This window comes from Gigantopelta aegis, chromosome 10, assembly GCF_016097555.1.
Source record: "Gigantopelta aegis isolate Gae_Host chromosome 10, Gae_host_genome, whole genome shotgun sequence".
NCBI lineage: Eukaryota > Metazoa > Mollusca > Gastropoda > Neomphalida > Peltospiridae > Gigantopelta > Gigantopelta aegis.
The window spans coordinates 47,486,967-47,512,763 of NC_054708.1; the positions used below are offsets into that span (position 1 = coordinate 47,486,967).

At 34.4% G+C, this 25,797-nt stretch overlaps 1 protein-coding gene across 1 annotated transcript in view; it reads left to right on the forward strand.

The window, feature by feature from the left end:
* Window positions 1-25,797, forward strand: part of LOC121384792 (neural proliferation differentiation and control protein 1-like) — a 54,751-nt gene that overhangs the window by 341 nt on the left and 28,613 nt on the right. Inside the window, exons 2-3 of the mRNA XM_041515372.1 lie at window positions 20,863-20,922; window positions 24,113-24,166. Coding sequence (XP_041371306.1) covers window positions 20,863-20,922; window positions 24,113-24,166 — 114 coding nt within the window. The remainder of the gene's footprint in view (window positions 1-20,862; window positions 20,923-24,112; window positions 24,167-25,797) is intronic.

The following is a 25,797-nucleotide window of genomic DNA, read 5'->3' on the forward strand; positions in this document are numbered from 1 at the left end:
GAATTTATTATTAATTTTACCTAGAGGTTTTCCTTTAAATCTTCATGAAATTATACAAACCACTTTAACCAGCAATAATATTGTTGACATGCTTCAGATGGATTTACATACTGGACATAAATTATGTTTTGCCCAATTATGACCAGTAAAGGTACTGACCCCAGTAATCGGGCAATGTAAACTATAATCATGATCTGCTATTATAGGTGGTGGGGTTTTTTACAGTTAAATCAGGCATTCTTTATTTGAAAAGTCAAACATACATGTAGATGCAGTTGTGGTTAATTATTTAATTATAACTTAATAGTTGTGTTTTAATACTAAAAATAGGCTTCTCAGAAGATGCTCATAACTTAGTGTGTGTGTATGGGGGAAGGAGGGGTGGGAGGGGGGGGGGGTAGCAGCATGGAGGGGACAGTTATTAAATATGAGATTATATAATATGTTGGCCAATCTCAAAATTTTGTTTTTTTCATGCTCGTTGAATGACGTGGGGGGGGGGGGGCAGTCGTTAGTGGAGGGGCAAAAAAGCTAAACATGAGTGGAGCAAACATTTCTCCTCTACCCCCGAACCCCCTGATTACTATGGGCTTGTATTTAGGGTAATAGAATATGTTTAAAACAAAAATCATTAAATAATTTTTATTATTATTTTAAAACCTGTCATTCGCACAGCTCTGAAAAATTAGGTTTAGGTTAGGATTAAGGTTAGGTTAGGATAAATTAGTTATATACGTTACTATTTTAGCATTAAGTTGTTCATAGTGCTTAACGCAACACTGAGTTAATTATGTCCATTCAACATCCCATTTGAGGGGACCAGGGGAATGTGCAATTCTTTCCATAGTAAATTATTATTAATATCATTAAGGTAATTCATTTTGTATAAATTGTTATGTTTGAAGTAAAAACATATCTAAAAAAAACAAGTTGACACATATATGTTAACAATTGTGTAAGTTTTGAGATTTATTTGTAGACTGTTAATGTATTTTTAATAATGGTTAACTTTAGCAGGTAATAAAATATAAAATATAAATTGTAATAAAAAAACTCCAACCTTGCATGAATGTTTGCCAAAATTCACCAAATTCATGTATTTAGTGGAAATTCTCAAATCTTAATTAATTTTTTTTCCATACTACATACCTGTATATATATATATAAAGATATGTAACAAAACATATTTTTAAAAACCCACAAGTATTTATTCTTTCAAGTCTGAAAACAATATTCACCAGGCGAAATAACTTGTCAAGAAATGAAGGCTACAGTTACTGGCATATATTATATTCTTTCATGACAAATTCCAATACAACACCAAATTGCCAGATAATTAAGGGCGTCTGTGGAGATTAAATCTGTCAGCTTTTGTGGTGCTACACCCACTAACAATGCTTGTATTAATCACAAGAACTGAAAGGCTGGAACCAAGTGAAATGAAGCAATAGCCTGTATGCTGTAATCACAATTAACCATGTAAGTACCATTAACACAATGGTGCTTTCCTTTTAAAGTAACAAGAGAAATCATGCATACTAGAACACATTAGAGATCAAATTTTATGGAAGAAATTTCTCTTAAAATTTAACTGTGTATACATATCAGTGTTCGAGATTAAATTGTTTGGCCAGTATCCCAGTTGGATACTAACATTTCAAAATCTGGTATCCCACCTGAGAATTTAGTATTATATGGCATCCCAGTGGGATACTGGGTTCTTGAAGTCTGGTATCCAAAATTAAATTCTGGTATCCCCGGGATATCGGGATACTGTTAATCTCGAACACTGCATATGTACATTATATAGTGAAACCTTTGAAAATTAGACCCTCTGTAAACTGCAGTTCCTTCCAAACCAGACATTTTTCATGGTTCCTTTTTTAAATATATGGGGGTGATGTAGCCCAGTGGTAAAGCGCTCGCTCGATACACGGTCAGTCTAGGATTGATCCCCATCAGTGCACCATGACTGGTATATCAAAGGCCATGGTATGTGCTATCCTGTCAGATGGTGCTTATAAAAGATATGTTGCTACTAATAGAAAAATATAGCAGGTTTTCTCTATGACTGTCAAAATGACCATATGTTTGACATCCAATAGAAGATGATTAATAAATCAATGTGCTCTAGTGGTGTCATTAAACAAAACAAACTTTTTCTCTTTTTTTTAAAATATGACTACAAAACAGAACCTCTCTAAACCTGATACCTCTAAAAACCAGACATTTTACTTTGTCCCATCAGTGTTTAGAGGGGTTTCACAGAGTGCCAAGAGCAAGGCTACTAACAGATCTATATATATATATGTTTGCTGCATTGTTTTAGTGATTGCTATAAACCTGAAAGATATTTCTATTAACTAAGAACCTAATGAAATTCAAGATTAACGAAATAAGACGGATCATCAGTGACAAGCACACTAGAGTAAAGTGATCTTGAGTTGGATATGCCATTCGACTTAAAAGCGAATTTTGAAACTGTCGTATTTTGTATCATATTTCTGTTAATAAAGTGCTTATTTGAAACAAAATATATGTAAATTGAAGTGTAAGGAATATTGGCTAGTGTTATAATGCTCGTTTAATGTATCAAAGATAATAAATGGACATTAGCTGTGATCTAAAAACACCAAGGGTGTCTGACTCGCAACCACTTTATCATATCTGATTGTCAGTTTAAGCTGATGGGGCGAGACAGCCCAGTGGTAAAGCATTTGCTAGATGCGCGGTCAGTCTAGGATCGATCCCCGTCAGTGAACCCATTGGGCTATATCTCGTTCTAGCCAGTGCTCCACAACTGGTGTAACAAAGGCTGTGGTATGTGCTATCCTGTCTGTGGGATGGTGCATATAAAAGATCCCTTGCTGCTAATCAAAAAGAGTAGCCCATGAAGTGGCGACAGTGGGTTTCCTCCCTCAATATCTGTGTGGTCCTTAACCATATGTCTGATGCCATATAACCGTAAATAAAATGTGTTGTGCGTTGTTAAATAAAACATTTCCTTCTTTCAGTTTAAGCTGCATACAACCATTGTTAGGTGTCGTTCATTCTATATTGTTATTAAATCTTCAAAGAGGCATGTAATTAATTCATCTCTTTGGTGTCCTAATTTCTGGGGAACTGTTTAACATGAAGTGGCGACAGCGGGTTTCCTCTCTCAATATCTGTGTGGTCCTTAACCATATGTCTGAAACTCTGATGTCATATAACCGTAAATAAAATGTGTTGAGTGCATTGTTAAATAAAACATTTCTTCCTTCCTTTCACACATGCCAGATCAGCACTTGAGGCGAAATCATTGCCCCCTGTTGTTATTAATAATATTGTTTTTAATTATTAATATTATATGCTATTTGCAAAAGGTATGCTGTATTGTTGTGTCCCTTCTGTACATACATGTAGTGAATAGGAGACATAGTTTGTACATTTAGAACAACTAAATAATTTTGAGTCTATAAATTGTTTGAATTAAGAATCATTTCATTAGAAAATCGATATTTTACAAAGTATTCACTGTGATGAACGTGTTGCCTATATAATTATATCTTCATTGACATCGAGTGAGCGATCATTGGGGGAAAAAAGCTGAACTGACTGCTTTTGACAGACTAAATTTTATTGTTAATCAAAGTGTTTGTCCACTGCATATTTCTTCATATTGGGGTCTTAAAAATTGAAACTGACAGACTGCGCATGAGCAAAAAGGTTATTTTTTTCCAAATGTATGTCTCTGAACGCAGTTAGAAACTAACACTCTTTCCTGTTTACTGGATGGTATTAATACACTTTTGTTTACTGCTGATATTTTACGTTAACTGATTGGAATATATTTTATTTTATGTGCCATAGCTGAAAAATGTAGAATATTCTTTGAATAAGTATCGTATCATGTTAGCTGAACATTGTTTTTTTTTTAGTACCCTCTGCCAGTAATGGTCCAAACGAAGTGGACTGTAGGTTTCATCTGTCTATCTGTCCCACATATAGTGAACCACGGTTTAAATCCTGATTACCCATGTAACATCTGGAACCTTCGGTAATTAATAATTAATTAATTAAATAAATAATAATTAATGCAGCAAATATTTGTTTTTTTACTGTCGTGGATTTTAGATTTTTAGTTGCATTGGGGAGGGGTTAAAAAAACCTGGGTATTAACTGGTAATAACCTTGAGCCGTTTTAGGTTGGAGAGATTAAATACGCAATGTATGATTTTGTTGTGTAGACAACAACACCTTTTGACCATGGTTGGCGGTAACAATGAACATATCCTGTAAAGCTTTGAGACTAATGCTACTGGCTGAACCTGTGGTTAGTGAACCAGCAAGGTTCTCAGTACATTGAACTTTGTTATGTGGATGTTTTCATAGATACTGGGACTAACATTTTGTTATCACAGTTCATCTTCACATTGCAGTTACAGGGGCGTAGGCTGTGGGGTTTCGAGGGGTTTGTTTGACCCCCCCCCCCCCCCTCCCCACTGAAGCAAATGATCCGCTTTCAGAACTAAAACATACAGGTTTATACATATGGAGTTTCTGGTGGTGCAAAAACAAAATAGAAAAGGTCCACTTGGTTCATATTCGAAACCACCCCCCCCCCCCCAACGTCCAGCTCATGCTACGCCCCCGAGTTAGCCATCCTTTTCAGGGTTTTATCACTTATGTTGACTCTGATATTCAACACAATTCTCTAAAAACTTTTTATGGATCTAACTTTAAAATGTTCCTATATTTTATTTCTTACATATAAAAGCATATGGTTTTCTTGAGTATTGACAGATTTCATATGAGAAAATAGTAGCCATTCTTAATTGAACTACATGGTCGCTAGAATTTACCATATATATTAAATTATTATTTTAACAAAGCCTGCTTTGTTTAACTACAAATGTATGTAGCCTTTTAAGGGTGTATATTACCAAATTAAATCCCGTAGACGACAATAGTAACATATGTGGCTAAAACTGCTACCTGCAGTGTAACAATCATCATAAACACCATGGATATTATAAATATTACGACCCCTCACCCTTGAAGTAAATCAGAAATTTATTTTGCTTATTTCAGAGATAACTGATAGCATCTATGACTACCCTAGTTCCACACAAAATTTGAGTACCTTTTCTCACAGGTACCCCATACATGTTTCAAGCACAAGGCTACTTGACACAGTGGTACTAGATGAAATAAAATTGCATACATTGTTTGCTCAGGTGAAACTAACTGGTTTTACAACCAAAACACTCACATTTATTACCAATCACAGGACTTGTGGTGAAAATTAACTTCTCTATCAAAAGTTTGGTGCACCTCGAACTTTGACCCAGTCGGAAGTTATTTGGTTTAGTACTACCTTATATATTTGAAGTGTAATATAAAAAGTCTTTTTTTCTTTCTTTTTTTTTTTTTCTTTGTTTATCCCATGCACTGCCCCCTTTTCTTTCTCTCCTTTAAATTCTGTTTCATTTCTTCCTGATCTGGCAACTCCTATCTATAATATGAAATGTCTTAATAAGTTGCAAAGTTTATATAAATCAATATTAAATTTGCCAAATGATGAGCAGCAGAAATAAAATTTTAGTTTTTTTTAAGTACTGGCTTAAATATTTATGTAAGAAATTCGTCCATTGTCTTTAGTTCATGACACCAAATAGCCAAGCTTTACAATGTGCTGGGGTGTTGCTGATCAAATGTTTCATGTATTTGTACAAAAGGGGAGGAGTAGGGATTTAACTCAGTCAGTTAACTGCTCGCTTGAGGTGCTTGCATTGCAGGATCGAACCACCTCGGTGGATCCATTCAACTGATTGTTTTTTCCCATTCCAACCAGTGTATCACAACTGGTCAAAGCCCATTGTATACATGTGCTTTCCTGTCTGTGGGAAAGTGCATATATAAAAGCAGGGCTATCTCTGGGTGAGCAGAAAGGTTTGCCAAATTATCTAGTAAACTTCATAAAATTTCATAAACACAAATATTTTGTAACAAATTATCAATTATTACATGAAATTATTTCGCCAAATTAAAATAAAATTTGCCAATTGTTTTTAAAATTTGCAATTGGCAAATTTGGCAAGTGCCAGAGCTATCTCTGAAAAGATTCCTTAGCTGCATTATAAAAAATGTAGCAGCTTTCCTCCAATGACTACATGTCAGAATTGCCAAAGGTTTGATATCCAATAGCCAATGATTAATTAATCAATGTGCTGCAGTGGTGTTGTTAGACAAAACAAACTCTACAAAAGGAACCTCCTGAAAGTCTGGTATTATAATATCACTGGTGACCTATTTACCTTACCGAGATTGCCACAATGTTACAGTACAGTATGTGCGTTGGAGTTCATTAATAAGCCTTCAGAGGCTTTCAGATACCTTAGGTTTTGTAAAGTAGGGAAAATCAATAGTTCTACCAGATGTCTCTACTAACTACAAACTTCCTGTACATTCTAGTGCAGTTTCAGCAAACCTTATGCAAACACCATATTGCTCTTAGCTGGTATTGTTTACGTATTGAACTTCTGTGAGCCGGTGAATGGGCACATTTATTGAGATTGTGTGAAGTAATGCGTAACAAAAATTTTAGTCCCTCCCCTTGGGTGATGGTGATTACAAAAAAACATAATGCTTAACCAAGCATTCAGATGCTTAATCACAGTCAAACCTGTACTAAACAGCCATCTAGTTATAAGGACAACTAAAAAGTATACTTACACAGGTGTAGGAAGGTGCCAAAAAGTGTGTGTGGAGGGGCGGGGGGTATACACACACACACATATATATATAAATACATGTATATGTATAAATATATATATATATATAAACCATCACTGCTGCTACAAAGTGGGGGACTCATGCCCCCTGCCCCCCTCCCTGCTTTCTAGGCCAGTGATTTAACAAAATTAACTAAGGGTCAGTCGAATATTTGGGTAATTCTGTGATAGTGTTATATCGTTTTAGCAAGATTTTTTAACATGCGACTTTTAAGCATTGTTTTAGAAATATGTGGTTCATGATATATGCAAAAGTCTTGTGTATGGTGGAATTTTCATGCAATTATGAAAACGACTGACATGCTCATTTGGTCAGAACTCTTTGCACATTGGTTCGTAATGCTACTTGTTTGCTCCAAATTCTTGTTTAAATCATTAAATTCAGGAATATGCCACAATGTCGACACCTTACAACAGAAGAATCTGATTTAAAAACAACAAGATTCTGTAAAAATGCCAAAAATATCAACTGGCCTTTAAATCATTTTGTTAACAATAGATTCATAAAAACACACTTGACCTATACTATAACCGGAGTCAGTGGCAGATCCAGAAATTCCATTTAGGGGGGCCCAATGACATATACACCATAATCATATGTACTATACTATCTTCAGCTGACACTAGATACCGGTACATACTGCAATTATGTTTCAATGATCGATTATAATAAAATATTTATAGGTTTGTCTCTATACTGATATTATGATTGATTATAAAAATCCATAATTGATAGTGTGGAAAAATGTTAACGGTAATTGTTCATCCAATTTATGATGATGGAATTGATATAAATATGTTGGGGTTGATCTTTGTTTTTATGTGTACATAAAATAAGATGTTAAATAGTTATTAAATGTAGAATTAGCCATTTGTAGGTTCTGGGTCCTGGTAAGTGCGACGACATGTGCATAGTCCTGATAATTAAAATCCTTCTTATGTTCATACAATTCTAACTGATAGTGTAATCGAAAGTGTCAGCCGATTCTAACCGATTCTAACCGATGATGATGATCAATGATGCAGTTCCAACTGCTTCATAGCACTAACATAGTATCATTTATAATTCTAAGTTGTGTGGCAGTAATCTTACCTGTCTTGTAGAGCAGGGGCCAATTTCACAAAACATCTGAAGTTTACGTCTGCGACTAGAAGTTTTACCGAGCATGCATTTACACCGTGTTTGGCATCTATTTCATGTAGAAAATTACATCATTACGGAAGATGGAACATTTTAAGGACGAACAGAAATTAATTAGATGTATTTCTAACTATATTTATTGTACTATAACAGCAGTAAGAATTGTGGTTTTGTCGTAGATTTACGCTTACGATGTTTTGTGAAATTGGGTCATGTCAGTACCGATTTACCCTACCGAGCAAACTGAAATTTCAGTATTAAAAAATATTTCTCGCCATTTAGTAAAGTGCTAACAGTATATCTGACGAACACAAAATGCATTGGATATAAATCAGACGAGAGCCTTGTGTATGGAATTTTATTTTATTTAGATGAAATTAGCGGGCAAGTCTTAACTCAGGCATGCATTTAAAGGCGAGTGTACTAAAATACTGCTTGCTATCGGTATCAGTATTGGTATTGTGTCTGTACCGAATACTGTACCAATACCCAAAAAATACCGATATTGATACCGAACCTCAAAGTTCAATACTGCCCAGCTCTACTGTCTTGGACAGAACACTCGGGTGTTTTGCATAGCTCTAAAAACTGTTTTAAATTGTTATCATAACTTCATTTACGCATTTATCTTAGTTTGTCACCCAACAGCTGACATATTTTTCATACTGAGAGTGTCGTTAAATATTCATTCTTTTATTAAACAGAAATCTGGTGAAAGCAGGACTTGTGCACATGACAGGCATGCTTTAACAGGTTTTTGTTGGAAAAAAGTTTAAAATGTCCCATACCCATACCCATTAACCATAAACATCTACATGTGATATTAATTAAAATGAATGAATTCCCTCCTACCTCACCCCCCCCCCCCCCCCCCCCCCCCCCCCCTGTAGATGTAAGGACAACCAAGAATGACCAAGTTGTACAGAGTATATTCTATGCAAGAAACTTTAAATTTAAACCCAAAGTACATAGCATCCAGTGTCGATTAAGGAAAATGTACCTTTAATTTTTAAATTATGTTCTTCCATTGTTTTAACATACTGTACTAGGATTGAATATAATTGTATACATACATGTTCACATCAGTGTTCGAGATTAACGGTATCCCGATATTCCGGGGATACCAGAATTTAATTTTGCATACCAGACTTCAATAACCCAGTATCCCAATGGGATACCATATAATGTTGGGTTTTCTTTTTAATCCTATGTTTTTATTTTTCAATGAAACAATGAAAGTCGTCATTTACTGGTGAAGTTAAGTATCAGTGTCGTCCAAGTTTGTCACAATGTTATTTATGAATTTTATTTAAGTGGGATACTAAATTCTCAGGTGGGATACCAGATTTTGAAATGTTAGTATCCAACTGGGATACTGCCCAAAACTTTTTAACCTCAAACTCTGCACATGTATGTATGCATTTCTATGTGGTTGCATACATATATGTATTATATCTATTTTTTTGTTCGCGCAAAATTTGAAGCACCATTTACTTGGATATAACAGGTTATGCAAAAAGGAAATGGGTTACCTGGAATTTATTTCTGCGTAACCGATAAATGGGTCAGGTAGATTTTTAATTCTCAGAAGCCTGCACACACACATATTTAAAAACAAACCAACTCTAAAATAAAATATAATCTTTATTAATTTTTATATCACGGTAAAATATACCAACCGATCAACCAATATACACACTATTGCCACAAATGAACACCATAAAAAAACTGATGGCCCCAGGTTAACTGAAATATATTAATACATTTTTACGATCAAAGAGATGAATCTGGTTGCTGGTGGCACATTAAATCTCTCACAATGAATTAATTTATAAATCGAGGTTATTAATTAAGACCGATTTACAAATATTTTTTTTCCCTCCATTAGTGGCTGTGTTTACTTTTTCCTATTGATTATCAGTGGACTCAGGAACAGATATTGATCAACTACTGGCCACCATATTGTTGCCATGACAATGTATTGACTGCCAAAAAGATGGTGGAACTTGACGTCATGTATAGATCACCTAGGCAATGGTAATTTGGAACTATCATTTGTAAGCCAACAGATCGATGCTGGAGGCATAAACGGCTTCAAAGAATGGACCAGTAATGGTTTTCTTTGGCCAAGAGAATTGTGTGATCCGTAGCAGCATGTAAATGGTTGTGGCTAAATCTGTCACTGGCTGAAATTCATTCATAAACCGCAAACTTTCACAAACATTAATCCGTATTCTTGGGATTAGTAATAGAATGACATTATTTTTATATTCATATTTTTTCATATAATGGTTACATGAATTTCAGTATTTTAGTTTTTTTCCTTGATAAAATTGTGGGCTGAATTTACAAAACTTGTTTTTGTCTTAAACATATGTAAGTACATATACAAGTATTTACAATGCTTAAACAACTACATTTAAGAAAAACAGCCTTCATAGCTTTGACCCAATGTATTTATTACATACGTTATAGTTAAATTAATGTTTTATTCATGTTTTCCAATTTTTCATAATTTAAAGCTGATTAAAGGATTACTATTTATATCTTACATTTTATCAGATTTAATAGTTATATAGTTTAATGTGTATTCATAAAATGCAATCATTGGCATGCCCTATATGATATATCATTTACCGTATTACTTTTGAATAAAGGAGTACATATTTAAATGTATTCAAAGTGCATTAATGAAATTCAAATTCATCAGTTTAGTTATATTTATTAAGCCTACTCTGCTTAATGAATTGTGTATTTTGTATAATTACATTTATTGGTTACATATATATATATATATATATGTATGTATGTACATTTATGGATGATTGGGTGGATAGGATGTATAAGTATGGTGTTAATGGATGAATGGGTGTTAATGGGTAGTTGAATGGATGGGTTTATTGATGGATGGATGGATTCAGTCTTGATGGATTGATGGGTGGATGGATGAAAGAATGAATGAATTGATGGATGGGTGGATAAGTTAGGTTTGATACATGGATGGATGAATGCGTGTGGTGGTGAATAGTTTAGTTTATTGCACAATTAATGAACTGTTACTGTACGCTTCATTTAACAGTTTAACATGGTTATTCCATATGCATACATACCTGTTATTATATAAATATAGCTTTATTTCTCTGTGAGGAGACTTCATGGGCGTATGACCTGGGGGGGGGGGGGGGGGGCAATTCCCCCCCCCCCCCCCCCAAATTCGGGCACAACAGTGGGAAAAATTCGGGCAGTTTTTATCTGGGTAACATTTTGGGCAAATCAACCCCTCCAGCCCCCCTAAATCAAAGAGTCCCCATACGCCCATGTGAGGAGTCATTAAAAAACAATATTTCCCACAATCAAACATTGTTTATTTCCTCTCTTTGTTTTTAAAACTAAACTATTCACCACCACACGCATTCATCCATCCAAGTATCAAACCTAACTTATCCACCCATCCATCAGTTCATTCATTCTTTCATCCATCCACCCATCTATCCATCAAGACTGAATCCATCCATCTATCAATTAACCCATCCATCCATATATATATATATATATATATATATGTATTATTTTTTTTTTTACATGTAATGTATACCAGTATGTTCTAAGTACTTATTGTAAAAATAAGGTTTTTGAGTATCAATTTCAGTTTTCTCTTCATTTAATTTATTTTAAACTACACTTCTTTGGATAAACATATTTTGGTGGTGTATGTATCCTGGCAGACATTATGAGTTTGTGAGTGAATGCAATGGTTTTGTCATTAGATGGATGGGTGGATGGGTGGATGAGTGGGTGGATAGGATATATAAGTATGGTGTTAATGGATGAATGGATAGGATGGGTGTTAATGGGTAGTTGGATGGTTGGGTTAATTGACGGATGGATGGATTCAGTCTTGATGGATAGATGGGTGGATTGATGGATGAAAGAATGAATGAATTGATGGATGGGTGGATAAGTTAGGTTTGATACTTGGATGGATGAATGCGTGTGGTGGTGAATAGTTTAGTTTATTGCACAATTAATGAACTGTTACTGTACGCTTCATTTAACAGTCTAACATGGTTATTCCATATGCATACATACCTGTTATTATATAAATATAGCTTTATTTCTCTATGAGGAGCCATTAAAAAACAATATTTCCCACAATCAAACATTACTTCTTTCCTCTCTTTTTTTTTTTCTTTTCTTTTCTTTTCTTTTCTGTTGTTTCATTATTGCAGAAATAGTTCCATTAGGGACTTGGGTGAATGTTGAATAAGCCAATCAATATTTCCTTGACTCGAAGGATTTAATGATCCCAGTGAATTGGTCGCTCTTTCTTCATTGAAATGTCTGCTTTGTTTTTACTTTGCACATCTTACTGGTCTTGGGAATTGTCTCTCTCTGCTTCTATTGTATGATCTGAAATGCGATGTCTGGGGAATCCTATATAAAGTAATTTACATCTATCGGATTCAGATGGCATTTTAGTTATCTCTGTGATATTTCAAGAGTGACAACACAGGAAGTATTTATTTCCCCACATAGCTGTTAGAATGGTAGATTGAGATCAATAATATTTACTGTGTGCGATCCGAGACACGGTGTAAACATAATTAAGTTTAAATTAATAATTGGTCATATGTTACTTATATATGAGTCTGACTTTGAAGTTGTTTCCTAAGGTTTATGGTGCAAGCATTGTTTTAGTGGAAGAAATGTCAGTGTTACTTGTGATGGTTTGTAGGATCTAATCCTCGTAGTGGATGTATTGAGTGTTTGTGTGTCTCAAAAATTATGTACCATGACTGGTATAATTAACAGTTTATGATAATAAAAAAAGGAAGATTTGTCGCGAACGTTTATTTTGTTTAACAACATCACTAGAAAACATTGATTTATTTATCATTGGCTATTGGATGTCAAACATTTGGTAATTTTTACATATAGTATTAGAGAGGAAACCCGCTAAATTTTTCAATTATGTACAGACAGGATAGCACATACCACAACCTTTGATATACCAATTGTGGTGCACTGGCTGGAACAAGAAATAGCCCAATGGGCCCAATCAACCCTGGACAGACCCGCCTCCGAATATTTGTATAAAGTCACCTCAGCACATTTTTATATACAGGTTGTCGGTGTCTGACATTGTTATTTGTATAAAGTCACCTCAGCACATGTTTATATACAGGTTGTCGGTGTCTGACATTGTTATTTGTATAAAGTCACCTCAGCACATGTTTATATACAGGTTGTCGGTGTCTGACATTGTTATTTGTATAAAGTCACCTCAGCACATGTTTATATACAGGTTGTCGGTGTCTGACATTGTTATTTGTATAAAGTCACCTCAGCACATGTTTATATACAGGTTGTCGGTGTCTGACATTGTTATTTATATAAAGTCACCTCAGCACATTTTTATATACAGGTTGTCGGTGTCTGACATTGTTATTTATATAAAGTCACCTCAGCACATTTTTATATACAGGTTGTCGGTGTCTGACATTGTTATTTATATAAAGTCACCTCAGCACATTTTTATATACAGGTTGTCGGTGTCTGACATTGTTATTTATATAAAGTCACCTCAGCACATTTTTATATACAGGTTGTCAGTGTCTGACATTGTTATTTGTATAAAGTCACCTCAGCACATTTTTATATACAGGTTGTCAGTGTCTGACATTGTTATTTGTATAAAGTCACCTCAGCACATTTTTATATACAGGTTGTCAGTGTCTGACATTGTTATTTGTATAAAGTCACCTCAGCACATTTTTATATACAGGTTGTCAGTGTCTGACATTGTTATTTCTCTCATCCTTGGGTATATACGATATAGAGAAATCCCATGAAAGAAAGCTATGAAAGATATTTCTTCTTTCATATGCTATGATGTCATTGTTTTAAACATGGGAAGTATGATGTCGTTGGTAGTATGATATGATGTCATAGTAATGCCAGTTGGTGATCTGAGGTCATTGCATGGACATCAGTTTTTGATCAGTATTTTGTTATTAAGACTTTATTATAAAAGCTATCTTTATCGGTTCATGTAAAATAATTTATTTACCGAATGAATGAGACAAAAGGATTCCATCACATGCAGTCATAGACATGGAATATTGTTTAGGATGATAAAAAAATCCAAGTCCTTTGAGGAGAATAGATCCTTCGACCCACCATATACCTCAGGCTAGTGTTCTAGTACCACTAAGCTGCATCCCAACCACTTGGTATGTGTGTTGTCTTATTTGTTTGGGAATTGTGCATAAAAAAAAGATATGTTTAATACTTACATTACATACATGGTAGTGATTTGTGAACAATGTAATAATATTAAACAAGCACATGTTTATACCAATTTAAGAACAATGTACATATCAAATATTCTCTTTACAATTATAGTACTAGTAATAGTCATAAAGTGTATTGATAAGTAACTATAAGTAACTAATAGATTAAATATATCCCCAGTTTAGTGTGGACAGATAGTATAAGTAATTAGGTATATAAACTGAGCTGCGTAGGAAGGTGCCAAAAAATGTGTAGTGTAGAAAAAAAAGTAGAATTATTTGTTAATAATCAATAAACCATAAAATACTCAGGTTTTAATTCATAACTGTGTCATGTGACCTGGCGGCCATCTTTAATTTGTGCTATTTCCTTCTAAGAATAGAACCCAAATTGCACTGAAATCGTTTTTCAAAAATGTAATTAAAATTGGATGAATATGATAAAGGAGTATTGCATTTTGTTTCCAAGATCTTAATGGTAATTCCCAAACAACACAAATTAATAAATTTGGAATAGATTTTTTTGAATAAAAACTTGAACCTCTTTGCGTTAGTTACCTTTTGAAGCTTAATTTTAATATTAACCTCCTACAGTGCTACCATGTATTATATTTTTCTTGAAGAAAACTTAGTTCTCTTGTTCTAGTGATCATAGATTACCTGTGCACTACACATTTCTATATATATCTGAAAACTTGATACTTCAGATTCAGAGAATTTTGGCAAGTTCAAAGACATGTCAAATACAAGTTACTTTTTTTGTTGCGTCAGTTACCCACATGTGATTGTAGTTGCACTGAGATTGTATGCAATGAATTTTTTTTGGACATGACTTTGTCAATATATATATATTTCAAGCAAAAACAATTTTATTGAATACTTTAAAATAATAATAATAATCAAGACGTTAAAAAATGTCTGAATGTTGCGTCAGTTACCGTGGAATTGCCCTACTGTAAATCTTGACTCACAGGTTTATGAGTTTTATTATTAAAATGTTAAATAATTAACATAATTAATAATAATAAATATAATACACTGGGGGAGGTGGGAGGAATAATAAAATAAATAAATAAAAGTAAACAATTTGAAAAGCTAAAAATAATAACAGCAATATGAGCATATTTAAATGAAATGTTTGACCCAGATGAAATGTGATATTAATACATATGTATGTAGGCCTTTTTATAAAGCTACAAAGTAAATTTGTATTTTATCAGGAGTCGTTCCAGCCAATGCTCCACAACTGGTGTAACAAAGGCCGTGGTATGTACTATCCTGTCTGTGGGATGGTGTATATAAAAGATCCCTTGCTGCTAATCGAAAAGAGCAGCCCATGAAGTGGTGACAGCGGGTTTCCTCTCTCAGTATTTGTGTGGTCATTAATCATATGTCTGACGCCATATAAAAGCCATCTCATACTAGCGCAGCACGTCGGCAGTGAAGCGTCAATAATGCCCACATATACACAGCATGTAAAGCAGAAATAAAAGAGAGAAAAAAAGCTGAAAAGAGGAAAAGAAAAATGGATTTGATTTGAAAAACATGGCTCTGAGGAAGATAATTTCAAGTAAATTGGTTTTAATGTATTTGTATAGAAGGAGACTACTTGATAAAAAAAAAAACCACAAGAGGAAGTTTTGGATACACAACATCGTTGACCAGGCATTGGCTGCCATTTCCGTGTCTTTGTAACTAACCGATTGGATGTCGTATATGCATATTTTGTTTTGGCATTGTTTTTCTGTAAAATAAAAATATTCATCAATGGTGTCAACTCGTGGTGGAAGACCTAAAATATTACAACATTATGACATCATAAACTGAGGTTTTCTGTGTGCGTCAGAGCAGCAAGCAGCAAAAATCACTTTTAGAATGATAAAAAAAACCCTGGCATTGACACGCTGCTGGCGTGCTGCGTTAGTGTGGGATGTACAGCCTTAACCGTAAAAACATGTGTTGAGTGTGTTGTTAAATAAAACATTTCCTTCTCCTTCCTGTTAACTGTGAAAACTTCAGTTAGCACACTGTATAAGCAGTATTTATCTAATTCACTTCTTTACCTTGTATCGCTAAACTCGTATTGATTTCTACAGAAGAAAGATAATCAAATCCTGTGCTTTTTATATGTACGCTTTCATCCATATTAAAATTTCTTTGACATTTATCCTTTTTTTTAAATTAATTTCTTATATGTCAGATAAATTATGACAACTGGGCATTAATTCTTTGTAGAATAAATGATGATTATAAAATTGTAAGATTTAATATATAAATTATGGTAAATCATTTATATATAATGTCGTATAGATGTAAAATAAGACCCCCCCCCCCCAAAAAAAAAAAAAATCATCCATAAAATCCAGTATCTGATTTTATTTTGAAATCACATTTTATTTTATTTAAGCAAATTTACCAAATTGCAAAAAAAAAAAAATCATATATATATACAGGCATCAAAATAGGTATTGTGTCTGGTAACCCATTTACAGGTTACCACAAAATATAGACTGGTAACCTATAGGTTACCACATTGGTATGAGAAAAGAAATCTGGAAGTAAATTTATCTAGTGGGCGCTGCTTAAACACGGATTGCCGAAATTGCTTGCAATTGCACAAGTTCACAAGAACATCGGTGCAATTTCGTATGAGAAAACGAAACACAAAAGTCCGGAATGCATTGCCTGGTTTAAGTTTGGAAACAAAACTACATTGAAATTTTTGTCAAGAACGAAATACCGTTCTTGACTTTTTTTTTACAAGTGGTAACCTCCCGGTAACCTGAACAACCATTCTCGACTTATTTCGATGCCTGTATATAAAACATTATTATTGTGTTTAATGTTTTACTTTTAATGAGAGGAAAATACATTTTTAAAAATATAAATATTTCAGCACGAATGGTTTGTTGGTTTTGTTTAATGATACCACTAGAACACATTAATTAATCATCGCTATTGGATGTTAGACATGTGGTAATTCTGACATGTAGTCATCAGAGGAAACCCACTATATTTTTCCTAATGCAGCATGGGATCTTTTAGACAGGAAAGCCCATACCACAGCTCTTGAACAGTTGTGATGCACTGGTTGGAACGAGAAAAATTCAGCACGGTTGGGTATTTAGTCTAATATTATGGCACTTTATTTAAAAAAAGGAGAGGAAAGTTAGTGTTACCACACAAGCATCTCTTTTCAAAGAAAAAAAAAATTTTTGTGCTTCTATCCAATTAAGGTTCAAGCATGCTATCATGGGCATTAGGGTCTCTACGAGTACTTGAGTACCTACTAACCCCAAGTCCGATGACTTAATCACTATACCACCGAGGCCGGTTCTTTTATGCACTTCCCACAGACAAGACAGTACATACCACAGCTTTTGGTGTAGCCATCGTGGGCATTGGTTCAATGAGAGTGGACCTCGTTCATTCGCCATTATCCTGCAGTCACTTTTTGTGTCGGCTGAATGGGCCTACGTGTACCCAATTTCCATTCAAATAACTAATAGCCATCAACAGTCAGACACACAAACCAGTCATTACATACACATGGGACAAATTGAACCGCATTGATTAACAGTTAGACAGATACTGTTAGGCTTTTAATTTAGTACATAACTATAATGTACACAGGAAAATGGTGTGTATAGGTGATTTCATGACACGTGGTAGAGAAATGTTCAATCTCGGGCGATAATAAAATAAATCCTAAAATTAACATCCCTACCTCTACCCTGAGAATAAAGACCTGTACCTGGGGGTTTTAATAGGCAAAACATTATTTTTTTTACCATTTAAACATATATGCTTGATGTATGGTATTTCCAGTGTCTAGAAAATATATAATTTCACTCCTGCCTCTATTTTGAAAAAAAAAACCCCACTAGGTGAAAGTCTGAAATTTAATTTATAAATATAATAGCCTTATTCATGTTATTTTAAAATTGGATTGTATAGGTGCATAGGTGGGTGTTTGGAACTGTTCTTGCAAAGCTTGTATATTTTTCAGTGATTTAAAATATTTTTTTATTAAAAGTTGGTTATTGTTTTTTTTATTAAAAGTTGGTTATTGTCTGCACACAACGTTTGACTGCACTGTTAAAGCAGTCCCCAAGTGTTAAGAAGCCACCTTACTAATCAACTAAATCATATATATATACGTACACGTAACACGTATGTAATTCTGTATGACAATAGTTGACCTTTGTTATACAGCCAGCTATCTCAAGAGGCCGTTCTTTGATAATTCCCTAGGTGCTGAGTGCTCGCTTGATGCGCGGTCGGTTTGGGATCGATCCCCATCAGTGGGCCCATTGGGCTATTTCTCGCTCCAGCCAGTGCACCACAACTGGTACATCAAAGGCTGTGGTATGTGCTATCCTGTCTATGGGATGGTGCATATAAAAGATCCCTTGCTGCTAATTGAAAAGAGTAGCCCATGAAGTGGCGACAGCAGGTTTCCTCCCTCAGTATCTGTATGGTCCTTAACCATACATTCAATGCCATATAACCGTAAATAAAATGTGTTGAGTGCATCGTTAAATAAAACATTTTCTTCCTTCCTTCCCTAGGTGCTGCTTAATGGGTTTGTCTGTAGTTTGTTGCAGGAAAGAATGCTTGGTATTTCTTGCATTTAGAAATTGCTTGAATCTTTTGGAGCTGTCTTGCTGTGATCAAGACAACCTGAAGATGAAATGTAAAACTAGATTAGTATTGATTGTCATCAGCATTGGAATGGCATGGAATCTTTTGATCGGCTATTAGTTCGCTCCAACCAGTCAATAATAGATTAATAATCAATTAATTGTACCTTGTGCTTTGGAATCTGAACTCTTGATACGTGTCGTTGGTTTTAAATATGTTACTTAAAAAAGTCTGATTTGTGTATTACTTGGGACTGTCGTCTTTAGTATATACTTTTCAACTGTAGTTTATAAATTCTACATGGAAATACTAATTATATTCTACTTGATACCATACATTTTTGAATTGTTGTGCTATGCATTCACAGGGCTCGAACTTAAGAATTTGTCTCCCATGGCACTTTTTAAAAGAATTGCAATGGGTGAAACAGTCCACCAACGGACATTTTGAGCCTGCCTATGACGATTTAAATAAAAAAGGATATTTGCAGCAAATAAACCTGACTAAAAGGCTATCTTGTTACATGTAGGCATCTTTTAAATGTGCAAATGATAAATATTAGCAGATAATGTACACTAGGTGTATACATTTTGCCATTGTTGAGGAGCTTTACTGACGGCATAAAAGTGCTATCGATGATGCTCTCTACCTACGGCAATTTATATCTCAAGGATGGCAATTGTCGTCAGTGCCGCCGTTAAGTTCGAGCCCTGCTTGCATGTGCTATATGGAAATATTTATTATGTGCTACATATACTTGATACTATACACTTTTGAATTGTGCTATGTGCTACATGGAAATACTTATTATATACTACATATACTTGATATCATACACTTTTGAATTTAGCATATGGAAATAGTTACATGTATTATATGCTACATATCCTTGATACCACATACTTCTGAATTTAGTTTATGCTAGGTTTACATAATTATATGTTTAATCCTATTCATTTTGTTTGCTGCCCAATAGCTGATATGAATTTTTATGCTGAAGTGTTGTTCATTCATTCTAGATAGAACTATTTATTATGCTACACTTTATCTGTATATACATGGAAATACTTCATTATAATATGAATACACATTTCACTTGTAGTGTTCTGTATTTGCGTATCAAAGATCCCTTGCTGCTAATGGAAATACTTCATTATTATATGAATACACATTTCAGTTGTAGTGTTCTGTATGTGCGTATAAAAGATCCCTTGCTGCTAATGGAAAACTGTAGCAGATTTCCTCTAAGACTTTGTGTTCAGAATGACCAAATGTGTGACATCCAATAGCCAACTATTACTAAATCAATGTGCTGTAGTGGTGTTGTTGAACAAAACAGAGCCTATAACAGTTAACTTACTAATTATTATATCAATCCCCGTCGGTGGGCCCATTGGGCTATTTCTCATTCCAGCCAGTGTTCCACAACTAGTTTAACAAAGAATTTGTATGTACTATCCTACCTGTGGGATACTGCATAAAAAAGATCCTTGCTGCTAATCAGAAAAAGTAGACCATTGTGTAGTGGCAGTGTGTTTCCTCTGTCATTAAATATTATGTGGTTTATAACCATATGTTCGACACAGTATGACCATAATAAAAAATGTTGGATACCAGCGCCCTCAATAGTTTAAGAAGTAGCAGGCTACAACAGTGATGATAGCAGGGGGCAAAGCGGGGGGTCTGGGGGCCCTCCCCTAGAAACATTTGAAAAATCGAACCTCTGAGATGCATTCTCATGGCCTCTGTTAGCGCAAATCAGTCACCATCCATTAAATGCAGAAACTGAACAATTTTACTCGAAAAGTAGGCGGCGGCAAAAGCTGTTTCAGGCGGCGATTTGCCGCCAGAGACCTGGTACTTTTGAGGGCTCTGGGATACACATGTATGTTAAATAAAACATTCCATCCTTCCCACCTATAACTTGTGTTGTAGTTTGTTGAAGGTAACTAGTTATTGGTTTTTAATACAAAAATATTTACAGGTTTTTTGTTTCTTTTTTTGACAGAAGTGGAGCCTGCAGCATTTGTGTCACAAGATGAGACGAATGTAAAGAGAAATCAAGAAAGTATGTAGAAATTTTTGTTCATATAAATTTATAAATTCAAAACTGAAATAAGATTTTTTGTTTGATTTTTATCTATTCATTAGGTTTTGTTTATTTCTAATTTTGCTGTTGATTTTCGCATAAACATACATGTATGAAGGATTTTGCTGAAAAAGTGTAAGAAATTCATTGTTGAAACATTCACTCATCCTTTTTCTTATGTTAATTTATATAATTAAAGCTGATAAATTAATTACACTGTGAATCTTGTGTGATGGGTGTCAAAATAAAGCACATACATGCACGTATGCATGTACGTACGCGCGCGCGCACACACACACACACACATACACACACAAACACAAGCGCACACACGCACAGTAGAATCCAATCAGTTGATAACTGAAATCTATGTACCAATAAAATCCTGTTTAATAACAAGATGTGTTCATTAGTGAAATCTTTTAATAGATATTTTTGTAATTTGTTTCTTTCCTTCATTCATCCTGTATATTTGTGTGTATGTGAATGTATGTGCGTGTATGTGAATGTATGTGCGTGTATGTGAATGCGTGCAAGCCAGGCTACCCGCAAGCCTGCCTTCCTGCCTGTTTTCATCCAGTGTAGTTTGTAATCTAATGAAAGCTGCTTGTATGTCTCATCCTCACACAATTACCTATAATGGGCCATTTTCTCTTATAAAGAGAATCAATAATAATGTAGGTTATCCTTTGAATTCCAATTCAGTCAATGTTGGCCAGTCCTGGTACCGTGTCATCCCATCTATCTATAGCCATGCCAATCATCTAGTTATACCACTCATCTGTGCATAACACCCGTTTGTTTTGTATTCATACATACATTGTACTCATTTATCTCATCTATTAAAAACATCGATTTTGTTTATCCCTTCTATTTATCACATTTTATCTGTCCATAGATCTCAATATGAAAAAAATTGTTCGCAGTGATTAATTGCTCCCCTAACTTAGATTATGGCAGGGTTGAAAATTAGCAGTCATCCGTGGCGACCTTTATTGGCTAAGAGCAACTAAGAATCTTACAAAGGTAGTCCGTTGGGAGACCATCGATTTTAGTGTCTGGCGAGTATGGTACTAGTTAAAAAAAAAAGAAACACACTGATACTGAATCGAATGCGATAAAACACACCACGTCTATGTTGGCACGAACTACAGATCTGGGAGCAGAAGACCTAGAACATGTTCTATATTTTGACAGCGCCAACATAATGAATAAAGATAAAAATCTTATAAAAACATATTAATTTATTAAGTTTTAAACCCATACCGTCTCAAATAACATTTTATTGGGGGGTAAAAGTGCAGTGTAAATTAAAACAAAAATTCTCTACAAATTACCACCAAACTGCATACTGATAGAAGTTTTAAGGCAGTTGATGGAACATCCTTACTAGATGATCGGGGCCATATCTCTGCACAAAGCAGAGTTAAATGGGCATTTGGCAAAACAGTGGATGATTCCATGGATCTCTATCTAGAAGAACAGCCACTCTCGAGGAAATCATTTGCTGGGAATTTCACCCCTCTTGTATCACCACAAAGTTTATTCCATCCCTCTTGCATCACCACAAAGAGGACTGCCACTCCCAAACCAGTTTACTAAAGCACAAGCAGTTAACATTTAGCCTATTTCTACTGCATTATTTTTTTATCCTGTTATTAAAAATGAGATTTAATATGTTTAATTTAATGGTACTTTGTAAAGAAACATGTTTATTTATACTGGATTTCTTTTTCATATTTTTTTTTTTTGAGTTGGTATGGGTTTAAAACATAACAACATGTTTTTATATAAATTTTTACTTTATTCATCGAGTTTCTTTAACGCAAACAGTTATTCTTCAACAACAAAAACCCCCACTATAGTTTTAATTTTACCTGTGCAGTTAATTTCCAATGTGATAATTGGAGGGCTAGTTCAATTTCAGAAGGGCCAGTAAGATTTTTCTTCAACTGGCCCCGCTGGCGACCTTGGTTTTCATGTTAATTTTCAACCCTGTTATGATTAGTCATTTAGGATATTACCATATTGATACCATATAAAATCACACGCTAAGGGGAGCAAAATATTACTCTCCTTGAACTGGTCTCAGGGGAGTAATGGGGAGCGAAAGTGTTGACTCCCCTCAAATGACTAGGTCTGTATCCATTTATTTTACCACAATATGCATTCGTTCATTCATACCTTTCATTGATTTACTGTATCCCATCTGTCTGTTCATTTCATCCTATTCATCTGATCCATCTATTTTGTACCTCATGTCCATTCAGTCCACCCATTTGTTGATTTCTTTCATCTGTTGTTTACATCATCTGTTCATTCCATCCATATTTGTCCCTTGTTCATTGCTCTCATCTTTTCATCGGTACCATCTTATATATAATACTACCAGTTTGATTCATTCGTTCCACACACACACATTCATCTTTTCAATATATTTATATTGTTAATTCCAATCTTGATACATGTATTTATGCTAAAAAAAATATGTACATATTCTACCCATCTATTCATAAGTCTCTTAAAATCATACATCTTGAAACTGTCAACATAACCATCCATGATGGTCGATGGGTAGGATGTATCTCAGTTCCTCGCGCCCTTTTGTTCCCTTTCATTTATCTTTGTCTTCATCCCTGTTACTCCACATGGCCGTGTCTCTCTCTCTCTGTCTCTGTCTGTCTGTCTCTCTTTCTCTCTCTCTCCCTCTCTCTCTCTCTCTCTCTCTCTCAGACACACACACACACACACACACACACACACATGTGCATATGTATATATACATATATTATTTAATAAATGCATTATATATGAGTATAGCTTTAATTATGTATCATTTATGTATATACAATAATATCATGTACAGCAATGATTCAAAGCCTTCAAGCTTGACCTTGCTTATGTTTCTGGGGACAATAATAAAAAAAAATCCTGTCTATGGGATGCTGCATATAAAAGATCCCTTGCTGCTAATCAGAAAAAGTAGTCCATTGCATGGAGGCAATGAGTTTCCTCTCTTATATGTCTGACACCATGTAACTGTAATTAAAATGTTTTGAGTGTCCTTAAATAAAATATTCCCTCCTTCCTATTAAGAATATGGCTCATTTGAGCTGGGATTAGTAATAAACTTGTTTGACATTAAATGATTTTTAAATTTTCATTTCAGAAAATATCGACAAGTACGCAAGCATTTTAAATTTGCTGACCAAACGTTTAGAAGGTATAATTCTTTGTTAATAGTTATTCAATTGTTGTAACATTTTCTGTAATAGTACCTTCTTCAAAATATGAAGTTGAATTGAACTTGCTTATGGCTATTTGGCTATATCGATTATTGTGTAAAATATTTTACCAATAACAGACTTTTATGTTTTCATTTATGTTTGAACACCAGTGTCTTTTAATTATTAACCTGTTAAATTGCATTACTTAGCCATGTCATGGTCTCCTCTGCACATTTGAAATGGTTTCCAAGAGTGAAAAACCATTGCTTAGTGAAACCATAGAAACACAGAGCATTAATTTTAACTTGTTAGTTTTGCCTATAGTTATTGATTTAGATAGTCATTACAATAGTCGGTAGGCATTAGCAAAATGACAAATTATTTCTTGGACATAGTTGTCAACATCATATTATGGATCTATGGATCTAATAGCAATGGGCTTGATGTACTGTTTGTTTTCAATTTGGTTGAATATTGAAATACCTCTTTATTTTCATTTGATAATACAAGTGCTGGGGTCTGGTCATAAAAATATGAATCCTATGAACAGTTAACCCTGGGTATCTTTTCCATATAATATTTGGCTTGAAATTCAGATGCTAGAAATAAAAGTTATTTTATTTATTTCTGCAATTACCTGCATTGTTTTGCCTTTTAAATTGCAATAGACCTCTATCACATTCTACTGCACATATCCGTGTCATGGAGCAACTTGTGGACGCTAACCATGAGTTCATGCGAGATCTTGCAAAAATAGCCAAGTTTGGGAGTTAGGGGACACAGACAAAGGGAGGCCACGCAATAGGGATGTGAATATCTCCATGATTAATTAGTCCATCAGTAGGGAACTCGAAAATTCTGTTGACATGCAACAAAGACTTATTGGAAATATTTGTGAATTATTGCTTATCACGAAATAAAAAATATTTTGTTGGTAACGCCCAAGAAACCATCGGTTCGGATCCATACACAATAAATATCAGATATGGGCTTAAATAATATTAGTGTGTGTGTGCCTGTATGTATGCAGATATTTATCCTATTTAACATGATTTAAATATTTATAAAGCATCATACGGATAAATGCATTCAGGATTCTTGTCAGGATTTCGTTTCACCTAGTTATTTGGTATTTGGAATACAAATTTTAAATGATACATATGAAATTGGAACTACTATAAAACATTACAATCAGGCCCATAGGAACAATATCTGGAGTTGAGGGGGGGGGGGGGCCACAATCTGTAGTGGAGGGACACAGTGTAGTTGGTGGGGGGGACAAAAGCCATATTTTAAACCAGGTTTATAAAAGTGGGGCTACAGTCACCCCCTCCCCCCTTTCCGGCTTCTTGGTTGCTACCAACCTGAGAATTGCCAGAAATATAATTGTATTGCATATACAGCTATTTATATTCAAAGCAAGATTATCTAGCCTAAGAAACATGTAAGTTTTATTTATAACAAATTAAACTAGCCGACAGCTTGGTAATATGGCTACAAACTCAGGATGGTCTCTTTATTATAAACTCATGAGTTAAAAGTGGGGTAACTGTCGTTTTTTTAATGAAACAATAAGGGGAAAATAGAACTGAGATAAAGGTCTATGTGAGGTGGGGGTTTTGTTGTT